General features: G+C 39.3%; 2 protein-coding genes across 8 annotated transcripts in view; one reads left to right on the top strand and one right to left on the bottom strand.

Annotated features, from left to right (window-relative positions):
* LOC124160239 (rap guanine nucleotide exchange factor 2) overlaps positions 1-18,990 on the bottom strand; it is a 942,071-nt gene that overhangs the window by 142,385 nt on the left and 780,696 nt on the right. The gene's annotated exons all lie outside the window — the stretch shown is intronic.
* On the top strand, positions 295-3,072 carry LOC124160240 (piggyBac transposable element-derived protein 2-like). The gene is made up of 2 exons (XM_046536053.1): positions 295-531; positions 911-3,072. The coding sequence occupies exon 2, from the start codon at positions 914-916 to the stop codon at positions 2,726-2,728; it is 1,815 nt and encodes a 604-aa protein (XP_046392009.1). The 5' UTR covers positions 295-531; positions 911-913; the 3' UTR covers positions 2,729-3,072.

Below are 18,990 nucleotides of genomic sequence, written 5' to 3'. Positions count from 1 at the left end.
TGAAGAAAAATGGCGAAATAAATCCTACTGCTCTTTCTCATGACACCACGAATATATTAATACCATTATACTATCCATCCATACTCATTTTTAAAAAATCGAAGTATATAACGAAGTTTTATAAATATAGTTGCAATACGAATTAATAATAATATAAACACGCCAACACGATAGCCTCAGGAGAGACACTATTTTGAAGGCAAAATTGCCTCACCGTAATTTGAGAAACGAAATTGGATTAATTCATGGGTAAGGCAGAGGCAATCACGGTGAATAAACGGATCTTAACCCTTTCCGGTCCAGTGAGTCCAAATGGAATCACGTCGCTTTCCTGCTTCGAGCATCAATTCAAATCCCCCGCGGACTCTATTTAGCGTTAGCGGCCGTAGTACATAGTGCCACCACCAGGTTTTATGACTCGCCGTTCAAGAATAAATACGATCTTCAGCTATTGATGAAGATTGCTGCACATGTGCTTGTGAGTATTCTTCGGAGTTCATCGGCGGAGTTTTACATGAATGAAAAACGGAGGTAAGTGCAGTATTTTGACCATAAAAATTAAGAGCTCTTTCGACATTGTTTGACATTGATTATAAGAGATTTTAAGCTTCTGCGAGAGGAAATGTCTTTGTAATTTTATAAAATATAACATGATTCCATTTGGAATCAGTGGCCCAGATGTATGTGTTAAGTTTGACCGAGTTTGCAAAGCATCATTTTACTGAAAGTAAGCTCATTAGTTGAGATCCAACGAAATAGTTGGTATTTTAAATACGAATTAGAATTGACGGAACGTGTTAATTGAATATCTCATGAACGTCTAATTGTTTTTTCAGTGTATTTATGTTTAGTAAAGCCACAGGGATTTTGGAAAATAGATTTTATTTTCACCGAATCATTTCCATTTCAGACGATGGCGACATCATTGACGACTAAGGAAATAGTGTACATTTTAGAAGGTGACATCTCTGATATTGACATCTCAGATGATGAAGACATCTCAGAGGAAAACCCGGATTGGCTTTTGAATAGAGAAGCAGTCGGACCTGACGTTATGAATACCGAGGTACAGGGTTTTCCGAACATCCCTGATGTCGGACTTGCTTTTGAAGTAAATAAGTGTAGTGATGATAGTGATGATGATGACATGCCTTTGGCACAACGTTATCCGCATCTAATGAACCAATCGCAGAGAAAAGTAAATAGGTCATTATGGACTTATGAAGACCTAGGTTATGTTGATTCCTCATGTGACTCTCAATTTTCACCACCTCCTGATGAAATTAGCACCCCATTTTCATATTTCAAGCTTTTTGTTGATAATGATATGATAAGTAATATTGTAGAGCAAACTAATCTCTATTCAGTGCAGGAAAAATGCCAAAATGTAAACACTAATGACAAAGAAATACATCAGCTCCTAGGAATTCATATGATTATGAGCATTGTCACAATGCCAAGTTACTCCATGTTCTGGAGTGAAAAGTCGCGATATGGTCAAATTGCAGATGTCATGTCTCGCAATAGATTCAAAACTTTGCGAGGTAATCTACATTTTAATAATAATGACAATATGTTGTCCCGTGATGATCCTGCTTACGATAAACTGTTCAAAATCCGGCCATTTTTAAATGCTCTAAGGAAAAACTTCCTGAAAGTGGAACCGGAAGAGCATAATTCAGTGGATGAATTTATGATTCCTTTGAAAGCTCATACAGCATTGAAGCAGTATATGAAAAGCAAACCACACAAGTGGGGAGTGAAGGTTTTTGCTCGTGCAGGGGTTAGCGGATTTGTGTATGATTTTGAAATTTATCTGGGCAAGCAAACTAATGTAAAAGAATCTGGTCTTGGAATCAGTGGTGATATTGTCATTCGGCTAGCAGAAAATATCCCTAAGCACAAAAATTTCAAATTATATTGTGATAACTGGTTTTCCTCGCCTAAACTATTCTCGCAACTAAGGAAAGATGGTATTTTAGCTGCAGGAACTATCCGTAGAAATAGGCTAGGGCAATGCACTTTGAAAAGTGACAAGGAGTTGAAAAAACAAGGGAGGGGTAGCTTTGATTATAGACTTGAGAAAAGTGAAAATACGTTTGTTTTGAAATGGCTGGACAATAAACCAGTGTATTTAATTTCCAACTTTGTTGGGGCTCATCCTGTGGAAAATGTTCGACGCTGGTCTGTAGCAGAAAAAAGGTACATAGACGTGCCACAGCCAAATATTGTTCGTGCGTACAATAAGCATATGGGAGGAGTCGATAAACAAGATATGCTTCTGGAACTTTACAGAACAAACCTCAAAGGGAAGCGTTATTACCTCAGGGTGATTTTTCACTTCATCGACCTCAGTGTTGTAAATGCTTGGCTGTTATACCGCAGACATTGTGAGCAATTGAAAGAAAAATATATGCCCTTGATTGAGTTCAAATTATCTGTAGCTCATGCATTACTCTACTTTGGTCCCAATATCTCTAATAAGAGAGGAAGACCATCTTCATCACCGAGTGTGGAGGGAAAAGGAGTGGCGAAAAGAACTTTTACACCACGGCCGGTGGCCGATGTTCGATTCGATGGGATTGATCATTGGCCTTTGCATGTAAATACTAAAAATAGATGTAAATTGTGCATAAAAAGTTATACGCGAGTGAAGTGCGAGAAATGCAACTTACCATTGTGCTTCTCCAACGAAAAAAACTGTTTCAAAACTTTTCATGTAAAATGATATATTTGTCCCCTGTATTTCATGTAAAAGGTAATATGTAATCTACATGAAGTTCAAAAATTTGTTTTATTAAATAAATTGATAATTTAACAATGTAATTTGTACATTATTTACAAATTTTATGTTGTTTTAAACCTGTATACTATTTAAATGAAACTTCAGTTAGAACGGAAATCATTGCTTTCAAAAAGGCCACTGATTCCATTTGGAATCAGGTCTGAAATTTTGTATTAATATATATTTGAACGCACTAAAGATTCTCTGCACATATATAACACTTTCAAAGTCATTTTAGTGCAGTAAATAAATTTTTTTGCTGCATATTCATTATTTGGACTGGAAAGGGTTAAGTGGATATTTATGTACCCCTATTACGTAGAGGATAAAAACGATGAAACTTGAACGGGGTAACTTAAAGCGATAAAATTATATTCGAGGAAAGGGACACTTAACACGAATGAAAAGCCGCCACTGCTATCAAATGGGAAAAGAAACCAAAAGCAATTTTTTTCGCGTAACGTCCAAGGTAAACAATTCCATTAAGTTTAAAAAATTTCCAGGCATAAATTTTACTTTTCCAAAGTAAATTTTGTTGTTTTTTGTCCATTATTAGAGGATTTTGGGACACATTTTGGATATTCAATTTAAGAACTGGTTTTATCCACACAATTTTTTATTAAGTTCTTTGAATTGACGCCAGAATTGTAAGATCGTCTTCCTTTTAAATTCCTCAGCCTTCCGTCAAAACAAGAACAAATTTCTTCCTGTGGCTTCCCCTTCCGACACTCTTTGGAACAAAGTTATATTAAATGCATATTATATATCAAGGTTACAATATATATACAGAGTTAAATACACACACACACATCCAAAATTGGCAACACTGGAGGAGAGCGGAGCAGCTGAAAGATCACGAACGGAATAATGCTTGGGAGAAATGGTTAGGAAAAATAAAAGCGAAAATTGCTCCCGGGAGAATATTTTTACCTCTAGAAATAGAGAAGAGAATATAAGGAACTAGAGTGCCATAGGATATTGCGTTCGATATACAGCAGAGAGAAGCGTACTCCCTCGTCCCAGCACTCAACACGTAGAAGAAGGGCCTTTTTTTACTACTAAGTGCATTCCACCGTGGAAGGTAGGTTCAAATTGAAGCGGAGATTTTATTGCGCAGAGAAGTTGGGTCCTATGCTCTGATTCTTTTTCTTTATTGTAATACTCTCACTCACTATTTCTCTCCATCCATGCATTAAGCCTGTTTACTCACTTCTCTTGACGCACCTGAGTAAAGCATTTAGCAAGAAAATAAAAGAATATTTTAGGAAATAAATATTAAAGCCTCAACAATGGCGCTACTTTATATACATTAAATAAATGGCATTTTAATTGATGGAGTAAAATCACAGCATCAAATAAATATTTAAAACGTAAAAGTGCGTATCATTTTGGAATGAGCATTATAATGGAGTATCAAAATAGGATATAATGAAAAAAATAGCCACTTATAGGTTCTTATTACGGTATTCTACCGATTAAGGCAGGTTTCCATGGAGTACTAAAGAAGTGATCTGGGAGCCTCCGTTTCCTTCCAGCGCTACCTACTTCAATTCAATGTAAGGCCTACTCCCTTTCAATCTATCTAAAAATCCTATTCTTTTCCTTCCCCTCCCTCGTTTCTCTAACATTCTACCCTCTAACACCATTATTAACATCCCCTTCCCGCTAAGTATTCGCTCCATCCATGCTTTGTCTCCTCCGTACCTCATCTAAAAGCTGCCACTCCTTGCCAACCATATTCAGCACTTCGTCCTTCCTTTTCCTCTCCATTTCACCCTCTCCATTCCTCTCCAAACTCACATCTCGAATGCCTACTTATAGGTTAGACACCATAAATTAAAAAATAATTCGATGGCTGAAATGAACGGCATACGCAAATGATGAATTGAGATTGCAGACATTTTGGGAAATTGGACTAGCTAAATAAAGGTAGGTATAGACTCCATCGTAGAGATGGGGATCACAATGAGTCACCTTCAAATTGAAAATTAGTAGTGAGAAAATTGCATCACAGCAGCAACTCTCATTTGGCGGATTGAAGACACCATTTCCTCTGGTGCAATTGTAAGGATGCGCTCCAAATGAGTACACCTGTAATTATGCTATGCCATTCAATTCTCTCTTCCATCAACCGGGAGGAGGCGATTTCTCGAATTTGAAATGGATATCATACCGCGAAGCAAACACACTCGCAGGCACTATCGTCGTAATGAAATAGGATGTTGCGAAGAATACGAGAGACATTATCATTCACTGCCACTTAAGAGTCATTTCATAATTGAATCTGCAATCCTAGAAAGCAGCAGGTACGGATACGACGCCTTATACACAATGACCTTCCCACACCGATATGCCTACGGATTATCAGATAAAAAGCTTATTTATAAAAGAGAGCAGATCACCCAAGCTAAAAGGATCACTGTTGCTTTCATTTTTCAGTACCATGAGTAATATTACGTCACTTTGTGAAAAAATACATACCTGTACTTATTTCATTTTTTCTTTTAAGACGATTAAATATTACTTCGTTAAATCCAATATTCTGCAAAGTTAGGACCCAAAAATACTAATAAAATTTAACCCGGTACATAAAGGCCTTGTGGCCCGAAAAAGTGATATTTACGTTTCTAGAAAATACTGTCTCAATTTTTATAGGTAAACAAAAATAAAGTTCCTTATAACAGCAATCATTACCCGTTAACAATTGTTGGGCTCTAAACCAAACACACGCTTTCCGAAGGAAATGCACTGCTTCATGCTCATATTTTTCCCACTGAAAATTCACGGGCTAGTCCGGGACATATTTCGGAAAAATACCGTTCGGACAATAACGAACGTCCTACTCAAAAAGCCATGACCACGAAAATAGAATTTGACTAGCACAATGAAACGAAAAGGAATCGCGATGAAATCAAAGACCGCTAGAAGCTGGGTTTGTAGTGAAAAAGATATGGAGAACGGATGAGGTTATGGTGAATACCCTTGCGTTTTTTTCAACGCGAATATAGCCCACAAACACTTCCTGGGACATATTTGATTTCGAACCGACTAGAGATGAGAAGCAAAAAAAAAGAAACCCACGCAATTTCATTTCGCATAAGGCCAAAAAACGATACTGAACGAGGGGGAAAAATATGAAATTTCTAGAAAAAACAAGAATGCGTCGAAATTTTTTCAACGTTTCGGACGAGGTAAATAGAGGCTAGGGGACACGAAAGGATGACGAAGGGAAAAATGCCACAGAATTATTTGGAATTATAGCTATTGTTCAAGCTTTTCCAGCCAAACCTTTTTCAAAATAAGGTCGTATCTAATGGAATCCCATGTATCAATAACTGCACAGCCGACAAGCGAACAATCTCGGCCGACATAGGTGTATTCAGCAATAGCTTTGATGTAATTCACTCAATATTCCGCCATCCTCACGAGAGTGATTTTAAAAATACAAAAAAATCTCCTCGGCCGATATCGGATGAATGAAAAATTTGAATTCGGGGAAAGAGTAAAAAAATTGGAAAATATCACCAAGTCAGTAAAAATGCGCAACTGCAGACAGAAAACCAAAGATGGACATTGTTGACTTTTTCCTTGAACGGCAAAGAGATAAATTATTTTCCACTTGCTTCTCTGATGGGATTTAAAGAGATATTCTGCCTCAAAATATCACTCTAAGCCCATTGTATTCTCTAGATTACCGCAAACTAGCGAACAGTTACTTGGAATACGTCGTTTTTGCAGATATGGCCATAGAACTAGACAGTCGGGCATTCAAACTAACTAAAATGCATTAATCCACAACGTAAGCACAATATTAAAGCGTGAAAATGACTTTGCATCAAAGTAGTCGCGCGCAAGGATAGGAGGTAGTAAACAGCCAAATTTGAAGTTACGACAGCAAAATAATCATTAATTAAAAACCAACGCAAAAAATCGAATAATAAAAAAAATCCCATTATTGTAAAGCAAATTTACACATAATAGAGTATATCAGAGGCACATGTGCTCTTCAATGAGGAAATCAAAAATTTAAATCATTGCCGTCATAATCCAATTAACCTCCATAACTATTAAGACTGGTTACTTTATGAATTAAAAGTGCCTGATAAAGTTATTCCTGCATCGGCAACTTTCAAAATGCCACTGTGAAAAGATAGATTTTCAGCGATTTTATCTTCTCGGACGGGCTACAACAATTCCCGCTCTCGTAATATGAGACAAAAGAAAAAAAAGGCCCTGAACTTGATTTCAAACAGGCGGTAATCATTGGATAACATTTAACCCCTCCGATCCACGACAGCCAGCAAAAAGTTAACGTGGAGTTTTTGAAAAGTTAATTAATATCCAATGACTTTCGGGCAGAGTTCCCGCGCTCAAACAGAAGACGGCAAACTCAGAAGTTCAATAATATGAGGCTTTCACCATGGGGGGCAATCTAAAGTTCGGAGCGGAAAAACACATTGAACTATGAATGATTGAGATCTGAATAGACAGGAGTCTGCTACGATTAATTTTCATCCACCTACCCTGGGTACGAGCTAACCTATAAAGTCCATAAAAGCAAACATGATATTGCCAAAACATTGGGGATGAATAAATTACCGGTATTCCTCCCCAAGGAAAGAGCTAGGCTGAAAACGCTACGGTGATCGATTTGATTTTGAAAGCATCAAAAAAAACATGCATCGAGTGAGAGCCCTAGAACTTCCACGACGATAGAAATATTTTTTGCCATTAGAAATACCCAAACAGACAAATTCAGTTCTTAAAAACCAATGAGCCACGAGAAAATACACTCCAACAACCCCAGATAGCCTTCCATCACGGAGCTTGCCTGCTAACATATCACTGAAAACAACCTCCTTCAAAAAATATCCTAAAGGATTATCTCAAATTCATCCATATCTTACAGCTGACTCTCACGGGGGTATCTCATCGGTTACGTCCAATGGCGTAGCCAGGAGGGGGGTCCGGACCCCCCCCTCCCACCGAAATATAAAAGCACAATTATTACAAAATTACAAAATATTGAAAAATCATGAATTTAAAAAATATTTTTTTAACAAATGAAGTTTTTTTTCGAATATGAAAAGCATCAAAATTAGTTTAAAACCCTCTACTTAGTACCCTGTTTTTAAAAAATTTCCCCCCCTGAACGAAATTCCTGGCTAGGCCACTGGTTACATAGCATATGATAATTCCAAAAGACAAGAAAGCACGCGTAAAATCGAATAGTTGGAAAACTAAAATAAAAATAAATGCATTTTCGACCATACTATAGATAGTTCTCCGTAGAAACCCGGGTGAAAATTGAACCAAGTAAAAAAAAGTTTTTAATGTACCAGAAGATGGTTTGACAGCAGAAACTGGTCGTTCAGAGTTAAATAAACTAGATCACAAAGTCTCTGCATTGCTATTATGGAGCCCTTCTACTACGCCAAAGGTTTTAATTTCGATTTAATCCAAGTACACATATAACATTATGACAACAAGAGCGTATAAATACTTTAATTTCTTAAATTCACAAAAATTCTTACTCCCGCTCATACTTATCTATAAATACTATTCCATAAACACACACAAATATCATTCCAATAAGTTCAACGGTTTAGGCTAGGTTTTAATTTTTAGTTATTTTTGAAATACGTCACTATACACGCAAATATTAGATCATTAGAGCATAAAAACAAATGAACAATGGGAAACGCTTTTTCATACACCTCTTCGATCTAGGCAGTCTCTCTCCATTCCAAAAGATGGATGGGAGACACCAAACCGATTTATTTCACTTTTATGATAGTCAATTATTTTCGTATTTTTCATCAAAACCCACGTTAATTTATATTTTTTTCTTTTATTCTTCTACCACCGGAAACAACACCATTGGCCTTTTACATCGGAGTTTTCAACTGAATAATTAAACGTACACGGACATACATTTACCGGCCTCGGTGGCGGCCGGGTCTCGCCTGCCAAACCGAAGGTCGCGGGTTCGAGTCCCGCCTAGGTAGGTTGCCCCAGGGAATGGTTATGTGTGATAGTCGTTGTTTTATGTTATTTCCCCCGATTTAAAAGCCTTTCAAGCGAGCTATTTTCGGGGAGATGAAAATAAATAAATGAAATACCCTTGGATAGGGACAGCGAACCCGGGCGGGACTCGTACCCGCAATCTTTTGCTTAGCAGGCAAGGAATTTCTGCCACCGGTTTAAATGAAACAACAAATGTTTTCAAAATAAATTAAGAGGCAACGATTCTTATTTTTTTTTCAGTAATAAACAGTACGTTCATCAGGATGGATGCACACCGACAACCTTGGTTGAATTGACCTTTTGAAGAAAATCGATGGCAAATCGAAAGGTCTGGGTAGTTGAGGTGAGACTCGGCTCCCGAAGACGCCACCAATACCCGCGGGATTCCACGCTGAGTCACCGGTCGCCGATATTTGAAGAAAATAAAGAGGGGATGAGAGGCATATTAAGGCGGAGTGATGAGGCAGAAGGGAGGCACGCCACTCCGCTTCCAAATGATCGGTAATGAAGAGAGCTCTCCAGTTCCTTCGGCGAAACAGGGGAATACAGAGTGGAGGGGGAAGGTTTACGGGCGAATATAAGTTCCGTGGCTCCATGAAAAGAGGAGACCCTCCTTCAGTAAAATTTGAGAGATGAACAAGGAGTGCTCCGTTGAAGTGATTACGAAGGCCCTTCGTCGTTGGACCGCTTCAGATGGAGGACTTTGCCAACGATTATGGTGAAAAAATAGGCGTGCTAACATGTACAAGAGGGAAAAATGGATTTACACCGCCTATATATACACTGCCGGTATAAAAAGTTATAACAGGTAGCATAATTATCAAAGTATTCTAACAATAAAGGTAGGTTACCATGGAGTATCTACCAAGAATTCGTACAGTCTCACCTCCCTTCGTGGACTTCTCTCTTTAATGAAGCTACTCACTTTCAGTCTATCAAATTATTCCAATAGGGTAGTTTCCATCATCAAAGAAAAACGAAAGGCATTGATTGCCATTCGTTACCCACCATTAGTGTATTCATAATATACAAATTATTTGGTTTTAGAAATACCGGTTTAGACGAATGGCAATGGTCAATTTAATCCTCATTTGAAAAAGGCCAAATTGGCGCCCATGCGATGCCACTCCACGTGACGTCACAGGGACCTAGTTTCTATACGAGTAGATAGGAGTTTTACATCGTCTGAGATTACCAATGTATGCATGAGGAACAGCGCTCAGGGAAACATGTCTTAATAATCACCTATTTAAACTAGCTAAGGTCGGAAAGTTTTCTTCGTTTGATAAGGTATTAATAATTCTTATTTAAGCCAAGCGCTACCAGCTAGCAGGGTACTAGGCTACCTGCTAGCATCCTGCGTCGTATCAGCGCTCAAGCCTCGCCTCAAGGTCACCTCACAGGGCGGCGGCGGGAACCAGGACTACGTCACACGGACTTTTTCCCATCATTCCTACTTAGCCGTCGCGTTTTCGCGCGCTTGAAAATTTTCACTTTTCGTTTAATCGCGAAAAATAGATATCGTCATTCGAAAATCTAAGAGCGAGAAATGCGCACTCCAGGAGTAATAATCTTTCGATTTAAGCCATAAAAAATAATAGGAAACCACCATATTCTCTTCCATCCTCTCCCTCGTTTAGCAGACATTCTACCCTCTGTTTTGAACATCCCCGCCCCGCTCAGCACTCACTCCATTTATACCTTTTGTCTCCTCCGTATCTCATCTAGAAGCTGCCTCATCACCCACCATGTCCATCACATCGTTGTTCCTCCTCCTCTCCGTCTACTTCACCTTCTCCATTCCTCTCTACACTCACATCTAGAACGCCTCCAGTCATCTATCGTCGTACTTCCAATGCGTCCATGTTTCCGCACCGTAAAGCGCCATCAGATCCAAATAAGTCTCATCATTAGCGCCTTTTCTTTAAACTCTTACGAAATGACAGGAAAAGTTTTTATGTTTCAGGGAACGCAATTACTAACTGACCTGGCTATCGGAAAATATGTAATTTTTTAGGTATTCGTATATAAAGGTAGAGTTAAGTAAGGATTATCCTACTCCGAAAAGGACAAATAAGGTACGTCCTAAAGAAAATAACAATAATAATTATTTTGGCTATGCATTTCTGAAAATCTCTTCGCATTGATTCCCATTTTTATTTTTCGCCAGTGGCGACTTTTGTAAACACATTTAAAGATGCGGTCCGTGATAACATCAAATTTATTTACTTTATTTTTATTTTTTCTCATACCTGCGAAAACAGCTCATATTGGCCTTTATGTCGAGGTTTTTTAACAATTTAAAAAAAGCTCGAGCACGAACAAATATTCCCTGGATAGAGACAACCTCCCCAGGAGGGACTCGAGCCCGCGACCTCTCGTTTATCATGCGAGGACTTGAGCCCGCCGCCACCGAGGCGTGCAAGCCGACTGGTGAATTATGTAGTCGTGGATATTAGATTGCAATAATACTAGTGGACGCGTCCTCTTAACCCTTTCTAACCCAGAGCTGCTTTTGTGAGAAATCAAATTTAAAAACTTTTCATTTTGAAACCTTGAATATTTTGCACTCAATCATAATTATCGTTGCCGATAAATATTTTGCCTTTAAATTTTACACCACAAAATAATACGTAGTTTAAATGTTTCCTAAATATAGCTGAAAATTTATACATTTTGGATGTTGCTTAGAAGTAACATTGGGTTATAATGGGTTAAAGAGAGCAACCCCGACTGCAGCGCCACAACTAGGTCATGGCGTCGCGGCGCATTAAAATGCACGGCTCGTGGGTTGACGGAGTAGCGGTGTCAATTCAGACGGGGACGCTTTTACAAGGCAGTCGCTTATGCGCTGCCAATTGACGGCGCGCCGGCCAACTGTTGCACCTCTACGAGAAGCGTGTCTCTTCGATGCGCCTCCGACTGTCCCCAGTGAATTATTTAGACGGGGTCTCTCACGGCGCACCATTGGTGCCGGCCACAAGCACCACCATTCTCACATGCCCATCAAAGAGCGTTAGTGTCAATCCGATGGCTCACGGCTTCCCACCGGAGCGTGCTCACATCCTTCAAGTTCGACAAAATATTTCGTTTTATGATTTCCTCCGATATTATCAGAAAAAATTGATGGTATGAAAAAGTTTTTTAAGTATCAATAAAGATTATAAACCTTTTATTTCAGGCTTGAGTGAAACCTTTCCTTCATGGAAAATGAAAGAATAAAATTTGTTAGATTCTCTAATAAATAGCATATCAGTGAACCTAACATACATATTATACAACAAAAATATTATATAAGTAATATATTAGTACACAAAACAAATTATAGTCTTTATTTATTTCACATACCACCGAAAACAGCACTGTTCGACTTTTATATCGGAGTTGATAACATTAAAAATCAAGCGTTCACAAACATCCATGCTCTGGATAAGGGTAACTTACCCAGGCGGGTCTCGAACCCGCGACCTTTGGTTTGGCAGGCGAAGACTATCAATTTTCGTCCGATAGCTTTATATGCAAGGTGGGCGAAGAGAGGCAGCTTCTGAATGGATATGGGGGAAATAAAAGATACGGATGGAGCGAATGCTGAGCAGGAAGGGGATGTCGAAAGCAGTACTAATAGAGTAGATTGTTGGGTAAATGAGGGAGAGGTAGGAAGATGATACGATTTTTGGATAGAATAAAAGGGAGTATGCCTATTGCGAATTGAAGAGGGAAGTCCATTTAGGGCGGGGAGACTGCTGAATACTCGTTGAATACTCCACAGAAACCTGCCTTAATCGTTTGAATATTAAAATAAAAATACTACACAAACAGGTTCAGAAATAAGACTACAGAAAAATACTTTCAGAAAGAGTTGTAATGTATGCAGAGATCATTTCGATTCGGAGTCAGCAAAACTTTTCTCAGTTGAGAATACATTCTGGCTTCCTTTCGTTGGAATCGCTTAGAGTCCGCCTTGAAAAACTTTCGATGGAGTACACAAAACACGCATTTGAACGTACGGAATTCATTTTAAGAAGTCGAAGAAGGAAAGCTCAAAAGCTCTCTCGAAAGACGGAACGAAATCGGGAGAAAGAAATAAAATCTCGGTCGCAAAGTAGTCGAGATGGGAGTAACGCGTAAGGGAAGCATTAAAAATACACCCGCATTGAAGGAGTGGAAGATGCGTAGGTACAGGGCCGTAAGCGAACTGTTGCCGAAGTTCTCGGGGGAAGAGAAATCCCGGTTCCGGGGTAGGACAGCGGAGTCCCCGTTCCGCTACGGAGAAGTTGGAAATGAGAGGATTAAGAGGGAGAGGGAAAGGTGGGAGGTCTTGAGGCTGCGAAGGGACAGGGTGGGATGGAAAGAGTTGGAGTTAAGAAGAAGAAGAAGACACCGGAGATGGAATCGAAAGCGGGAGGTTCCGGAAAAGTTGACGAAACCATCGAGTTCTATTTCTCTTTCTTTTTTAGATTTCAAACTTTTCTTCGAATAATTTTTTCGCGGCATGGGATCGATAGTGTTTACGGGCTCATATAGTAGACAAAAAATAAGGATAAATCGTCTTCAAATAAAATTAGCGCACTTCATTATACATGTACAGTTTAAATTGACAGAGGAACAGGAGGATCTGCAACAATCTCCCCTCTTTGGTCACCACCAACAATATAAAAAAAAACACAAACAAAAACGAAAGGTGCGCATTGCAAGGCACAAACATTTAGGTTCATTCATTGAATAGCATAAATGGCACTTTTCAATGCTCAAGAAATGATAGCGGCAGAAGGCAAAATGAAGCACGCTTGAGTCACACATAGTGGAGCATCAATAGGGGGGTAAAAGGGCTATAGCCCCTTAGATAGCCCCCCCCCCCCCCATTAAGTCAAAACACACACTAGATAAAATCGAAGTCTTTGGGGATTACCACTTTGTACAAAAGTATTTAGTTATATTTTCTTGCATATTTACCAACTTTAAAGAATTTAAACACAAATAAGCTCTAAACTTAGGACCTATTTACACGCTTTTGGTATGTTATAATCAAGTGGTAGATCCAGAGAGGGGCTAGGCCGGGATATAGCTCCTTGGATGTCCATTTTACACTATATAGAATATCAGCCCCCCCTTGTCCCTATCTTGTATCCGCCACTGGTGATGCACTATTCATTTCAATTAGTAATTCTAGATCTTCAATGCACATGTACAAGATGATGACGTGTCACGTCGAAACCTAGGTGGTACAGCATTCAGCATTAAATGTATGTAGAATAATGAAGTATTTTACATTAAACTATGTTAAGTCGATTCCATGAAGTCACGTCCGACACAACGAATGAAATAATGTGTCACTTCATAAAATATATTTATGTTAATCGCACTTAATAAAATATATTATCGTTAATCGTGGGTTAATACCTAAAGAAACATGACAAAAACTATGTCTGAAAAAAGTAACAGAGAGGGGATACCGGGAGTGGAAACGAAAGCGAAAAGTTCCGTCCAAGTTGAAGAACTCTCGTGTCTCATCCCAGCTGGTTGGATTACGCTCGGGATATAAAAATCTCCCATTCGACAGGATATTTGGGGCAGAGAAGAGACACTGCAAAGGGACGAGCGAAGGATGATGGACAGGGGAAATAATTATTTTTGACATGTTTCCGAGAGTTGAGGGAAGAGATGGAGCATAACACGCACCGTCTGACAACAAAGAGGGTGGCAATGATCCCCGACAGTGAAGAACTAAATCCTACTCCTATTACTCAGTGCCATACATAGAAAGCCCGAATGAGATTTCAAGATGGTGGAAATGTTTATATAACTTGTACATACTTAAAATGGATAATGCTGTAATAAAAGATAAGAAAAATAACCCACTCAGTGATTCAATCCGAACGTTGGTTTGGTTACGTGAGGGTTACAGGTAACCCTGTGAGTTGATCCGCGCCATATTAGACTCATTCACTTTAATTTATTCCCGCAGACTATGGTTCTCTGACCAACTATTTTCTATTTATAAACAACGCCATTCCCTAGAAGGTAACCGAACTGATGTGTCCGTTTGCTAGCGATGAGCATTCCAAATGCAAGATTTGTTGGTCGAACCTGATTGAGATTTTAACCATTAAGTTTAAACTGTAGTTCCTCGTTCTGGAAGCTTTACAGAGCAACCAGCCCGAAATGGACTCACTCACTCAGATATTCCACCTGAAGGTTGGTTAGGTCAAGAGAGGATTGAGCTCACCACGGACTAAGACACAGGCGTATGAAAAAAATCATGATAGGATTGCCAGTTCCCTGAGCCACCTTCCAATTCGAGGATTTTTGATCTGGGGCCGTATTCTGTATTTCGTCGGTGCCGCACCGGTCGGTTTCCCTTTCAAGCCCACCGACTGGACATCAAACCGTACCGACAACGGATTCCGCACCGACGACGACACTTCCAGCGATTCTGTAAGGTCGTCGGTTTCAAACCAGTCGGTACGGTTCCCTCTCCTTCCCAAACGGAAAATCCGAATATATCCGAAGTTTCACGTGTCTCCACCAATGAAAGAAGGGTAAAAACAAGAGAAGACTCATTGGCACCGTTTGTTGTCGTCATTCTCAATCTTTTTATTTGCGGAAATTACGACTTATTGCTAGATTAAGATAAACGATATTGGATAAGTTGTTAACAATGCTTATATAATGTGTGGTAGTAATGCTGTACCTACAGAATCGAAGGAAACAATATTACAACATCACAATAAAGTTTGTATGTGATGGAGATTGTTGTTGCTGGAATGAATTATTGAAACTATCCTTGAGATCGTAGTTTCTTTTTTTAAATATTGGTTCCGTATAATGCTATTTATTCATGATTTGGTAATATAGTTGTCATTAAGTAAGTTCCGAATAAATGTTATCAACGGAAGGTTACCCGTAGCAGACGAAAATAGCACACCATGGAACGTGAACGTAGGATTCAAATGCAAATGTAAATGTCATATTAGAGAAACAAGTTAGGAAATTGTTATAAAAATATGGAGCTGGGTGTAATTAAAAGAAGTGTAATGACGAGGGAGTAAATAAATTGTGATTGGGTGAAATACATATGTATATAAGTTGCGCATTCCAAGTGAGAGAAAATGATAATATTGCGGTAAACCTCATACTTATTAACAAATATCTTCTTTTATCGTCAAGGGAATCAATGGTTGACGATGAAATGAAATATAGTTGCCCGTTACAAATGAAAGAAACTGATACCGTGGTGGCAAACTTCATACTTAAATAAAAAGATCTTATTTCTATGCCGAGAGAAACGCCAAATTGATGATTGAGTGAAATAACAGTCGCCTATTCAGAGTGATATAAAGTGATAACATTGCGGCAAAACTCATATTTAATAAAAAATATCTTTTTTATGTCAAAGGAGCAAATATAAATGATGATAGAGAGAGATAAAGCCTATTACAAGCGAGTGAAAGTGGTAACATAAATGAGAGAAAGTCATTATATGTTAGCAAACCTCATTTTTATTAACCATTATCTTATATTTCTGTCAAGGTAATTAATATAGATGATGACACAGTGAATTATAGAGGCGTATTCGAAGGGGCAGAAAAAGATAACATTGCAGAAAACCTCATTATTTACTCGGTGGTGAGATAAAAACAAAATAAAACGTACAATGCGCACCCACGATTCATGAAACCCACTAGTCGGTGGCCGTACCGACACCTTTTTGCTGTCGGTACGGCTACCGACGATCTCCCGTCCTCTCGTCGGTGCCGCACCGACCGGGTTCGTACAGAATCGCACGACTTCTTACCGGGAGTCGGTGTGACGTCGCACCCGACGAATCGGTGCCGCACCGATCGGTTTGGAGTTACAGAATACGGCCCCAGGAGTGTCCTAAGGCTTCAGCCGGGATTTGACCCGAGACTCCTTGGTCAGAAACCATATATGCCCTACCCACTCGGTTTCCACGAAAAATAAATATAACTTCATTTTTTTTCTGTACAGTGGAATACACACTTTGTGTGCTAGATTTTTCGGGTGGACACCAAATGATTTCAAAGATAGGAATGAATACGCCCAGATACGGAAACTGTAGCTCACAGAGATTATTTTCGATCAAAGTATATTTTCACATTAATTATCATCACAGAAATATAAAAAATCTTGCTCATTGATTACGTGGGACGACAGAGTTATTCATGGAGCTAAATGAAAAGCAAAAAGTACACAGTTAGTACACACAAATTAGAGTTATCATTTAATTTAATTTTATTTATTATTTTTCACATATTATTAGCAGTATAAAACTAGTATTTTAAGCGCATGTTGATGCCATTTTAATGGAGTTAGTGCATGACTACCTTTTTCCATACATCTCTTTTGATCAATATGAATTAAGAACGGTACGAAATTGCGCTTCGTAATCCATCACCTTGATTGCTAGCAATGAAGCTATACAACAAGCAGCAGACAGAAAATTCGGTTCCATTTAAAAACAAATGCACATCAACCTGATAGTGCCTCGACACACCAGCCCGTGCCTGCTGCGAAAAAAATCACCGACTCCCACGAGAGCAGCGACTAGTACACGAGGACGGATGCCACCGCAGAACTGTCCGGATTGGGCGAGAGTACCTACCTATCGAAAAGGAAAATGGATTAACGCATAAGCCTCGCGCCGGAATAAAGAAGTGGAGGAGGAGCAGATGTTGTCGAGTGGATGGATGTACTCGGAGGGGGCGAGGGAGGAGGGTTTAAGGGATCGATCGAGGGAGGAGAGGGGGGTGAGGGAGAGGGGAAAGGAGAGGGGAGGGAGAAAAGCCACATCCGAAAGCGAGCTCTCGGAGGCGAAGTCTGCCGCTCACTGCACTCTGAAAACAGAAAACGACCACGGCCACCTTTCCTCCAGGATACATCACAATATCCGTCATAAGTGTATCCAGCTCGGTATTAGAGTCGTCATTATCTGATGTGATGAGGAGGAGAATAAATTTTGCATTTTTCATTTACTTTTGATGTGTTTTCTACTAGTGTTGCGTTTTGCTGTTAGCCTTGAATCCGAAGTCGGAATGCATGTTTGTATAGGTACATAACTATTTCTCTTCTTTTCTTTGCTTTTTTCCGTTTTTCGAGGTTTTTTTGCGTGCGATGTTAGGCTAAAAAATAGGATAATAAACCATATAGCCTCGGCATACTACAGCTTCCTAACCTCACTTTCACACTTTGGGTCTATACATTCTTTTCCTTGCGCTCTTGAGCAACGATCCCTTACTTACTTCATTCTTCATCAATTCCCCCTTTGCTGAAGCAATTATATTTTTCTTATTCTGTTGGTCCGTTTTCTTAAGTGGATGCATCGAATACTATCCTCACGTTTAAGCGCATTAATTTAGTGCAAACATTTTTTTTGAGCTGCAAGAATCTCAAAAGTTCTATGCAGAATTGAAGAACCATTTACTTTTTACTAACACTCAGAAACTTTGATGGCAAACGATCCAGACTCTTTAAATATTGTGACTTATTATGCTTTAGTGGGCAAAAAAAAACTAAGTATACATATCTCTTGCACTCCCTATAGAGAGCCAAACTCGATACGTGGGTATGGACGCTCGGCAAGGATACTAAAGCTGCGATGACGCATAAGCACAGAGCACTGGATAAAGACAAAAAAACAGCCACGGCTCTTGCGACTCTGTGCGGCGTTTGGAACAAATGCCACAGCAGAATAAAAACAAAGCCTAACAACAACCGTGAGCGTCCCTATCCCCTTCCGAAGCTCTGAACCAGCAAGGTTTTAAGTTCGATGAACCCGGAATGCTGGCCACCGACACAGTCGGTCGAGTCTTTCCGCAGGATCCTCCTTGGACGAGAAATGAAATGAGATTTGTTGTGACGGGGAAAGCGAGCGATGAGGGATAAATCAGAGGGATGACGGGAACTGAAAACAAAAGACGGTAAAACGTAAAAGTGGAAGGAGGTGGTCACGCGATCGAAGTGCTACGTTCCATCATTTCCCAAGCTCCTGAAATGTGCCGTTCAAAACGACAGGCAGTGTAAAATTTATTTATTTAAGGAGTTGCTCACATACAGCATTTCTGCCAATTTATAGTGACGCAGTAACAAACATGAAATATTAACATAAAAAATCTGAACGAAGAGTACAGGCATAAGATGGTACAGAACAAAATAGAAGG

This window comes from Ischnura elegans, chromosome 6 (genome assembly GCF_921293095.1).
Source record: "Ischnura elegans chromosome 6, ioIscEleg1.1, whole genome shotgun sequence".
NCBI lineage: Eukaryota > Metazoa > Arthropoda > Insecta > Odonata > Coenagrionidae > Ischnura > Ischnura elegans.
The sequence above is the reverse complement of the archived record's forward strand: the minus strand, read 5'-3'. Positions and strand labels throughout refer to the sequence as shown.

Coding starts and splice junctions, on each gene's coding strand:
- LOC124160240 (XM_046536053.1), top strand. CDS start 914: ATGGCGACATCATTGACGACTAAGGAAATAGTGTACATTTTAGAAGGT.